This window comes from Lupinus angustifolius, chromosome LG08 (genome assembly GCF_001865875.1).
Source record: "Lupinus angustifolius cultivar Tanjil chromosome LG08, LupAngTanjil_v1.0, whole genome shotgun sequence".
Classification (NCBI taxonomy): Eukaryota; Viridiplantae; Streptophyta; class Magnoliopsida; order Fabales; family Fabaceae; genus Lupinus; species Lupinus angustifolius.
Window position 1 is genome coordinate 1,091,011 of NC_032016.1, and position 10,658 is coordinate 1,101,668.

General features: G+C 34.6%; 1 protein-coding gene across 1 annotated transcript; it reads right to left on the reverse strand.

Moving 5' to 3' along the window:
• On the reverse strand, positions 6,028–10,151 carry LOC109354269 (plasminogen activator inhibitor 1 RNA-binding protein-like). The gene is made up of 7 exons (XM_019596637.1): positions 9,767–10,151; positions 8,487–8,808; positions 8,336–8,401; positions 8,072–8,207; positions 7,424–7,579; positions 7,276–7,332; positions 6,028–6,502 (listed from the first exon to the last, which is right to left on the reverse strand). Exons 1-7 carry the CDS (start codon positions 9,942–9,944, stop codon positions 6,317–6,319), a joined length of 1,101 nt encoding a protein of 366 aa, XP_019452182.1. The 5' UTR covers positions 9,945–10,151; the 3' UTR covers positions 6,028–6,316.

Sequence of the window (10,658 nt, forward strand, 5' to 3'; positions counted from 1 at the left end):
ATAGGTGAGGATGGTGGGCTAGGTATTTGGTTTGAGAGATCAATGGTATTGTGAGGCAAACTGGTATGAGTAATCGAGATATCATCATGTAGCGGAAGGTTATGTGATGGTGTAGCAGAATTAGGATTATGGGAAGGTTGGGTGACTTGGTAAAGGAAGACATGCTCATGGAAGGTGACATTGCGAGATAGGAAGAGGTTCCTGATGTGTAAGTTGTACAAAAGGTAACCTTTAATACAAGTTACATGACCAAGGAGGAGACATTTAGTAGCTCTAGGATCAAGCTTGGTCCTATTATGTGTGAGTGTAGAAGCATATCCAAGGCATCCAAACACACGAAGGTAGGTGAGATCAGGTTTCTTGTGGAATAAGGTTTCATAAGGGGATTTAGAGTTGAGCACAGGTGTAGGTAATCTATTGATCAGGTGGACAGAGTGTAGGACAGCATAGCCCCAAACAGCCTTGGGCATATGGGATTGAAAAAGAAGAGGACGAGTGGTGTTTAGGATGCGCATGTGCTTTCTCTCAACCATAGAGTTTTGCTGTGGTGTCTCATTACAGAATTTTTGATGGATGACCTCGAGTTGGGCATAGAAGTCAGGCTGAATAAATTCCAAGTTATTGTCAGTTCTAATAGCCCTAATCTTCTTGTCGTGTTGGGTGTTAGCTAGCTGAAAAAAGGTGCTAATTAGTTTCCTTGTCTCAAACTTGTTGGTCATAAGGTAGACCCAAGTGTACCTACTGAAGTCATCCACAATGGTCAAGAAGTACCTGTGGCCATGGATGGTAGGTCTGCTAAGGGGACCCCAAATGTCCATGTGTATAAGGTCATATGGTTCAATGCTAAAAGAATAACTCTTTGTGTATGGTAATCTTGATTGTTTAGCAGTATGGCAAGTATCACAAACAATCTTAGAATCATAGTTAACAAAGGGAAATTGTTTATTTATAGTTTGAAAAAAAAATAGAGAGGGGTGGCCTAATCTATGATGCCAAACATCGAAACCAGGATCATTGTTTTTGTTTATGGATTCAATTACGTGTAAATATTTGTCAACAATTCTATGATCTCTACTAAGGATGTATAGACTGTTATATGCTTCATCATAGCCAATCATCTTCAAGGAAGTCGTATCCTGAATCAAACAAAAATCCTTATCAAAGACAAGCTTGCATTTTAAGGAGTATGCTAGCTTGTTAATAGAAACTAAGTTGTATTTGAAACTAGGTAGATACAACACATTATGCAGGATAAGAGTGTGAGTTAAATGGGTAGTTCCTGAATGTTTTGCTATCATAGTAACATTGTTTGGCAATTTAACCATGTATAGGCCTAATGCAACTAACATTTATAAAGTTTGATGCATCATTTGTAACGTGATCAGTGGCACCACTGTCTAAAATCCATGCTTTATTGTTAAGAATTGTACCTGATATTTCAGAGTGTTCTTCATTGAGGTAATCTTGGCTCACTTGGTTAATGCTGTGTTCAAGGCTGCTTATTTGTAAATGTTGGTCTGTTTGTGTGTTAGTTGCATCTCTATTCTTTGTTTCTTGCCCCTTACCATGATCAACATGAATATTGTTAACAGAACCATCATCTTGCTTGGCCTTGAACTTGAAATTGGGAGGAAAGCCATGTTTGAAGTAGCATGTCTCTGCAGTATGTCTTTCTTTTCCACAAAAAGTACATATTTTGTTGTTGCTACCTGATCCAGATGTATTGGCATAGTTTCCTGTCCATGCATTCCCTTGATATTTCTTTCTATCATTAAAATCATTGTTTCCTCCTCTGCCAGAATTCCCGTTGGGTTGATTCCTCCAAGGTTAGGCAGAGTTTATGGAATTTATCAATTTCTTGTTGCCATATTCTGGTCCCTCATATTGTCTTTCTTGCTGCAAGACAAGTGAGAAGACCTTGTTCATGGATGGCAATGGTTCCATAAGGAGGATTTGGGTCCTCACTGTGTCAAATCGTTCTCCAAGACCCTTGAGGAAACATATGATATGCTCATGCTCTCTATAGTTCCTCATGATCCTAGGCATATTGCAGCTGCATCTCACAGGACAGGTGCATACAGGTAGGGGCCTCAAAGACTCCAATTCATCCCATATTGTTTTCATGTCTGTGTGGAAAGCAGAAATGTCTCTATCACCTTGCTTCATTGAGTGAATCTCTTGAAGGAGATCTGATGTTCTAAAATGATCTCCTTTTGAGAAACATTCCTTGAGATCTTCCCATAGTTCTTGTGCATTTTCTATGTACACAATACTCTGGGCAATGTGTTGTGTTAATGACCTTGTGATCCAAGAGATTATCATGTTGTTGCATCTCTCCCAAGAATCATACATTGGATCTGATGGATGTGGAACTTCTATTGCTCCATTGATGAACTTGCATTTGTTCTTTGACTTGAACTTTTATCGAAAAATATCAAAATGTTAATGATAATTATAAAGGAATCCATCATAAAGCTAAGATGGAGAGAATTTTGTATTATCAAGACTGCATTGGTTTTATTTTGTGTGTTTTTCCAAGGTAGAGGCACCATTCTTTATATAACAGAAGGTGTTGCTTGGAAAGGAAGAAAACAGAATTGAAACTGATTTTACAACTTCTTAACCAACTTATTGATGCATATTCAACATGTGCTTAAAGGTAAGATGCTCCACTACTAAAGCCAATCCATACAGCAGCCTATGTGCAATCCATGAAGCCTTATATTATGACCTGCATAATCTGCAATAAACCAGAAAAACAGAAACAAGAGAAAAGCCTCATGAACTAAGCCATGGGTCAGGATTATTAGATGGTGCATACAATGATTAATACAATGAGCAATATGTATAATAGATTAACACATGAACAATAAATGATATGATAGTATAAAACAAGAGAGAAAAATCTATGCACTGATAGTGTATGAGTTTTACACTCTATCATTATATCATTCACCATTTATATTTAATTATTATTGTTGTTAGATTAATTTTAACAATTATGGCCCATATTCTTAGAAGTTACTAGTTTGAATGAAATTGCTTAATTCATGTTAGTTGGCAATTGATGGATCAAACTAGTGAGGTTGTTGTTAACTTCTTCCCCTCTCACTTCACTCCATGAGTATTTTCCATGATAATGGAGGAGTTATAACTCCTCCTAAACCTTTTTATAAATAGAGGCAATTATGCATTGGAAAATTTATGTCATTACTTGCTATCTCATAAATAGAAACACAAAGTGAAAATTAAAGAAACATTAATGGTTGAGTGCGAAAAGTATGTGCTATATAGAGAAGGAAAGAAACAAAGTTCCTAATCATCAAGGAACACATAAATGGAAGGCAGAGAGGTAAAAATAAAGGCAAATAGAAAATGCACAAGAAAGAAGGGAAACTAAAACGGAACCAGATATTGCTTAATCTATTCTTTTATCATATGTGAATGTCATAATGTTAACGTCTTAATTAAAGGGTTCTTATGAACCATTAAAAACTCATAAAAGTTTTAAAAGACTAACAATTAGTATTAGAGCATCACGTTAAGAATATTATGACATTCATATTGTTCTTGAATCATGTGCACACTTCTATTTTGTAACCTTCACTATTTTCCAACCAATTTTTTTCTTCAAAGAATTGTATTCGTCATTAATGTCAAAGTGAAGATGGTAAATGCAGAAGTGGTGTTGTTTGATGACACCAACTTCCCATGTTGCTTTGTTATTTTTTAATTATAATCTAGTGCTTAATTCTCATTTCTTAATTTCCAGTATACACGAAAGTGCTATATATAATATTGAAGTATATAAGAAAGGTATAAGTTAATTAGATTGTAGACAAATTAAGCATACGTTGGTGGCTTTATGTCTGAAAATGGAACATTGGATTTAAATTAAAATAGAGGCTAATAAATGTATGCCTATATATTATGTTTATTAATTGTGATGCATGTTTGATGACCTAATAGTTTGAATGAAAGTGCTTAATATGATAGTGATTGGCAATTGATGGATCAAACTAGTGAGAATGTCATTAACTCTCTCCCCTCTCACTTCATGAGTAGTTTCCATGATACACCCTTCTATAAATAGAGGCACATAGGCATTGGAAAAGTCATGTCATCGCTTGCTATCTCATGAGTAGAAACACAAAGTGAGAATTAAAGAAGCATTGGTGGTTGAGTAATGAAAATGTGGTACTATACAGAGAATGAATAAAACTGAGTTCCTAATCATCAAAGAATGCATAAAGGAAGATGGAGAGGTGAAAACAAAGGCAATTAGAAACATAGAGAAGGGAAACTGAAATGGAACCAGATGTTACTTAATCTATTCTTTTATCACATGTAAATGTCATAATATTAACTTCTTACTTAAAGGGTTCTTATGAACCATTAAAGACTTATAAAAGTTTTAAAAGACTAACAATTGACTATTAAAAAAAGTAATACAAATAAATGATAATATTGTGCTGACTTTATTATGACAATATATAGATTTCAAACCTCAAACTATCAGTGCACTTTTTCACAAGATTTAATTAAGTTTTCCCTTAATTTATTGATCATGTCATGACATAACAGAGCTTACAAGAATATTTCTCCAGTTGCCGGTGGGCAGAGGATTGTAAACCACACTTGATTCTGAAGGTCCTAAGGCTTTGGGTGTCATGTATTTAGGGTAGCATGTTATTCCTAGACTTTTTCTTCAAGAAACTTCAAGCAAGCATCGGTCTTATGAGGATTTAAATTTATAGGTAGTTAACAACAAAACTTTAATAAAAATCGAGTGGCTACATAGATCAAACCACTATTACTAAACTTGGACCAATCAGTGATTCAGTCAGTGAACCACTGGTTAAACCAGTGAGTCAATGGTTGAACCAGTTAAATTAATTTACATTAAAAATTCTAAAAAAATCATACTAATGTACATTATTAAATAATTATTTATAATTTTATATTTCAAATTTAACGACACTATCATATATAACAAAGAGTAGGGATCCACTTACTCCAAAAGTAGTTTTTAAAACTTACTCTTCATCCTAACCATCAATTCTATGAACATCTAATGATTTAGATCTACTCACTAATTAAAACCATTAAATTTCCCTAGAATTGATGACTAGGATGAGGAGTGAGTTTAAAAAACTTAATCTTGGAATAAGTGAATATCTCCTCTTACTATAAAATGTCATAAACAAGTTGAAAACATCATCAAACAACATGTATTATAATTGCAACAAAAGTGTACATAATTTTAAAATTTAATTAAACAATGAATTTTTTGCTATAATATAAAGTAATGCATGACATAATTACAAATAAGTTAAAACTTAAAAGTTTTTTCATCTCAAAATGACACTTGTTTTGGTTGTTTGTAAAAAGAAAATTAGTTGATTCGAGCAATTCAACCAGTATGCTCATCAGAGTCACCAATGTTAGGCTTACATCAATCGAGTCAATCAAATTTTGATACAAACCAATTAGATGAGAAGCTCAAACTAGTCAAATGTTCGTTGATAGATGAACCTATTAGACCAGCCAATTCAAACCAAGTTTTATAACACTAGATCAAACAATATCATGTCCTAAGATTTTCATGTCTATCATAAATCACAATCGTAAATCACAAATTTATAGTTGGCATGAGTGAAGACTATTTTTTAAATTCAACCTTGTCCTCTCATTGAGGTAATGAAGTTAGCATCACATGAAGAAATTCTTCCTGCTTACTACAGTTAAAGAGCTAAAAGTAAACTATATCAATTGGGTGGCACAATCCCTTTATTTCTAGCTCCCACCAAAATCATTCAAGGAAATAACAAATGATACAATGGGCTGGCCTACAATTAGGTTAAAAGCCCTCAGTTTGGGCAAATTCGGCATGAAATTAGTTTAAAAGGGTTAAAATCAGGTCAACTTTTTGCCCCGCCGAACAATGCCCCTCATCACAAAAAGCATTCAATTGCGTGATTCGACGCTTCGGATCGCGCTTTTAACAACAAATGACTAAACACAATATTTCAAGCAAAACTGAGATATCAATCTAAAAAGAGAAGTTCAACATTTATGTCTTACCCACCACCAACAATGTCAAAACACAGTAAAAGAAAATCACAAGGTGGCAAGGCTACAAGAACAAAGAACCATATGAAGAACAACCTAAATTTACATTTCAAGGCATAAGATTAAATGACTCTTTCTAATTTAGGAAACCCAATCACCTTGGTTCTTTTTTCTTGCATATTGTTCGGGCAGAGAAACCCAAAATTGAAAATAGGACAGGGAAATGTAAGGGTTCTGCTAATCATCACTTGCCACCCAAGGTTGGGAAGTGCCCAGGATCCTCGATTGATGGAGCTGGTGCATTGCTGGTGACATTTCCACGGAAACCTCCCCCGCCTCGTGCACCACGCCCACGTCCTCGACCACGCCCACCAGGGTTATAGTAGCTTTCCCCTTCAGCAGGCTTCAGAAACTCGTTGATGCTGACAGACTAAGAATATGAAATCAAACAAATTGAACCAAAATTAGTCAGCAAACCATAGAAAATCAACAGTTTTAAGAGCAAACTAAAAGATTGCGAATGTAAAACTATAAGTTCTTAAAAAATTGCATGTAAATGATTTGGTGAAAATTCTTCTCAAAATGATGGCAACACATTTCTTCCTATCACCATTGTTACACATCTTAAAACCAAAACGAAATTTTTAATTTTACCTACTTTTGAGTCGGATACATAACTTAAGGTGCTGGTTGTTTAAACTTTAAAGATCAGATAGTGACAATGGTAAATAAAATAAATGAGAATTCGATGTGGATAGCAATATTAACAAAAACGGTATTCCGATGGACAGAAAACTAGACAAACAATGAAAAAACTTATATTGATACCATAAGTAGTAAATAACTCCACAGTGACGAGATTATATCAAGGAATACAGCAAACTCACTTAGCATATAAAACTAGTTCTTAAAAATTAACAATAAACAACAGCAAATTCATTATACACTAGTCAAAAAATTCATTATACACTTGTCAAAAAATAACTCATTTGAAAAATAAACAAAAGAAATAGAGTTCGATTATTATTAGCATACTCCCACAATAATCACAAGAAAATCAAAGAGGCTTGTGAAAAGCAACATAAGGATAAAACAGAACAGTGAATCATGTCAAGGAGCCTAAGCTATCAAGGAAAAAGGAAACAAATAAAGCCATTAATAATTTTCAAATTGAAGAATAATAATTAACTTTGATAGACACACCTTCTTAGATTTCTCTTCCTTCTCAAGAGCCTCTTTGCGCTTATCCTTATCAGATCCCTATAAAAAGTTTAAGTGGCAAAAAATATTCGTAGGTATCAGCAACATAACAAATAATCAGAAGGGAAAATGCAGGTGAAAAAAAACTCACCAATTTAGCGAAGATTTCATGATTGTCTTTCTTGCTTGCCAAGGGCTGCATGGACGCAAACTCTTTAGTGTCTACCTTCCTCTGTTCAGTCTTGAGTGCTTGGAGGACCTTCCTTTTCTCCTCCAACACTTTCTCATATTCCTCCAGAGTCATCTCCTAATAGGAACAAACAACAAAATAACTTACTGATTAATAAATTCCAAATATAAAATACTAAAATTACAAGGAATTGAATCCTCTACATTGAACAACGCACTTAAAGAGTAAATTGCAAGTGGTTACCATTGTAGAAAAAATATTGGAAGCAGTAACCATCATATCACAAAAATACACTTAAGAGTCAGAAACTAACTATTCAAAGTATATGAGTGAGCATGAGCCACTCAGCACTAATATTATAAACTGCAAAACCCGAAAATACAAAATAAACAAATAAATAAAGCCTATCCAATTTAGTGTGGTGCAGTTAGCAGACAATCCATGCCACAGACTTAATGGTTTAAAATCCATTTTGTTATAAAATGTTTATCATTCAGATGTAAGCCACATATTCTGTTGGTATATTAATCATGAAACTATATAAAATTTAGAGGAAGAAACAACAAATTACAGTTAAAGGCGAAAGCTTTAAACAGGATGGACATTCACCTTATCCTCAGGCTCTTTTTCTTCAGCTTCATTAGCAGGACTCTCCTTGTTTGCATCTCCGGCAGCATCTTCTTTGACAGCAGGCTTTTCATCTCCGAAATTCTTTTCAGTTTCATTCGCGACTTCATCAGACACCCTAAGATAAATAATAATCAGAAAGAAAAGTATAATCAATCAGAAAACGAAGGACTTGCTACTGAAACCACAAGGACGCTATTACTATTAAATTATAAGGTATTGAGCAGTAACAAGAGTGCTGCTTACTGAGCAATTTCATCAGATTGTGTTCCCCAGTTACCTCGCCCAGAACCTTCACGTTTGAATCCATTACTGTAAACAGAACAAGTGGCATCAATATTGATTAGAATTAGAAACACAAGCTCGTGAAATAAATCATTGTTAGCAGTAACATCACCCGCGTCCAGTCCCGCTGTGACGCTCAAATACTCTTCTTGGCCTCCCTTCTTCATCACCTTCACCATTGCCGAAACTTCCACGTCGACCGTGTTGACCGCCAACACGGTAAGGAGTACGTGGTGCACCATAACCTTGTCTTTCAGAGGGCTTCGCAGCATCTCCTCCAAAAGCACCTTTATTAGCTTCAATAGTACCGTAGGTGTTCTCTTCATTGGAAGAGTCACGGCTAAAACCACCACGACCGCGTCCATATCCACGTCCACCTCCTCCTCGTCCACCTCCACGGCCTCCACGGTATGGTTCAGTTCTGGCCTCCCTCACTATCAATTAAATGTGAGCATGTAAGAACATGTATCATTGAAGCACGAGTTTTAACAGAATTACAATTGAATTTATCTTGAACTGCAACAGTCAATCAAATTACAGCCATTAACAAACAACTTTCAAAAGAAAATCCAACCCAACATGCAGCAAATAATCCAATTGCTTATCGGCAAACTCACAAGATTGGTATCTCTAACTATTATAGCCTTTCAAATAAATAATAAATATGGCTTTATACAAACTGAGACCAAAGTAATCAATTGAGATTGTACACAATATAACAACAATTGAATCACAATCTACCACATATGTGAACCCAGCGCATGCCAGAAGATTTCAAATAACCACTCTTCTATTACAAAAAACAATGTAACTTTGAAACTACTTGATAAAAAAACAAAAGAATGCATAGAAAATCACATGATGTGTTTCAATGTAACAAGCACATATAACAGGTCATGCAAAGCAGATTCTTACTAAAATCTTCTCAACTCATAGGCACACAAGGATTGAAATCATGTTCACAAACAAATCATTTTATCTTAACCCTTCTAAATGGCTTCACTATAGTTATTTTGGTCTTCCAATATTCAAAAACACAAAACATTAAAACAAAAAACGAAATAAATGACATTGACAAGACAGTACAATATAAAACAAACAAAAAAAAATCACATTTTTATAACAATATCAAAAAGATTCCATTTATATTAACAAAAAAACCTCAGTAACATAAAATAATATTAAAAAATCAGCATGGCAGCCGGGTGCACAAGGCACGAGGTCGAGCAGATATTCGCAACCTTACCCTCACAAGCAAAAAGGACATATGATTTGAATCAATGTGAAAAAGCAAGTAACATTACCGTTGCGCGGAGACACAGGAACAAAATAAGAATTCAAAAACAACACAAAAGCTAAAAATTAATAACTCCAACAAATGAAGAAGCTCACCAGCCTGAGCCGGAGGAGGAGGCTTGGTCGGCAGCTGAGCAGCCTTGCCCTGCGGAGGCTGACCTTTCTTAGGAGCAGCAGCCGCCGCAGCAGCAGCCTTAAGCTGCTCCGCTTCGATCTGGTGAGATGGGTCTTCAGCATCATCACCCAACAAATCAAATGGGTTCACTGTTGTCATTTCCGAAAGTCACTCACAAAAATATCACAAACCCACTTCCAAATACGCCTCAGAAAGATTATTATATCAACAAAAACTCCATTGAAACGCAGAAATGGGTTTATGGATTATTGAAAATGGGAAGAGAAGAAGAGAAATTTGAAGGAGAATGGGTTGGTATGAAAAACCCTAGCCGCAAGAGGATAGAGAGTGAGAAATGAAAAGAGGCACAAACCTCATCTTAAACGTGGAATTTTGGTTAAATTATGTTTGGTCCTAAAATTACTTTTTATTTTCATAAAGTCCCTTTAGTTCTACATTGTTTAAACAAGTCCATTTTTGCTAAAACTTTGTTTACAAATAACTACCATGTCTCTAACATAAGATAAATGTGAAAAATATATCACTTTTTTTGTATTAAAAAGTGAGAATAAAATATTTCATCACATCAAAAGGTAATTTACCTCCTTAAATAAAGAGTAAATTTAAGGAAATAAGTTACATTTTGATATAAAAATATATTTTATTCTCTTAAAAATTACCTAATTAGTTGAGTGTTAACATTTGATTTGATGTTTGGTCATGCTCAATTCATCTGGAATGCTTTAAAAGATATATTTTACTCCTAATGATTTTGAGAATTGATAATTACCCTTATTCCATTAATTTTATTGTTAAATATTTACAATGGTAGTTATATGAATTTCACATCACTTGTCTTATTCAAAAAATGTA

What these genes read in the sequence shown, in the direction of transcription:
- LOC109354269 (XM_019596637.1), bottom strand. Translation starts at nt 9,944, where the DNA reads ATGACAACAGTGAACCCATTTGATTTGTTGGGTGATGATGCTGAAGAC. An exon ending in TCCTCCTCCGGCTCAGGCTG is followed by an intron (nt 8,809 to 9,766) that starts GTGAGCTTCTTC and finishes TTTAATTGATAG; the next exon opens with TGAGGGAGGCCAGAACTGAA. An exon ending in AAAAAGAGCCTGAGGATAAG is followed by an intron (nt 7,580 to 8,071) that starts GTGAATGTCCAT and finishes TGTTCCTATTAG; the next exon opens with GAGATGACTCTGGAGGAATA.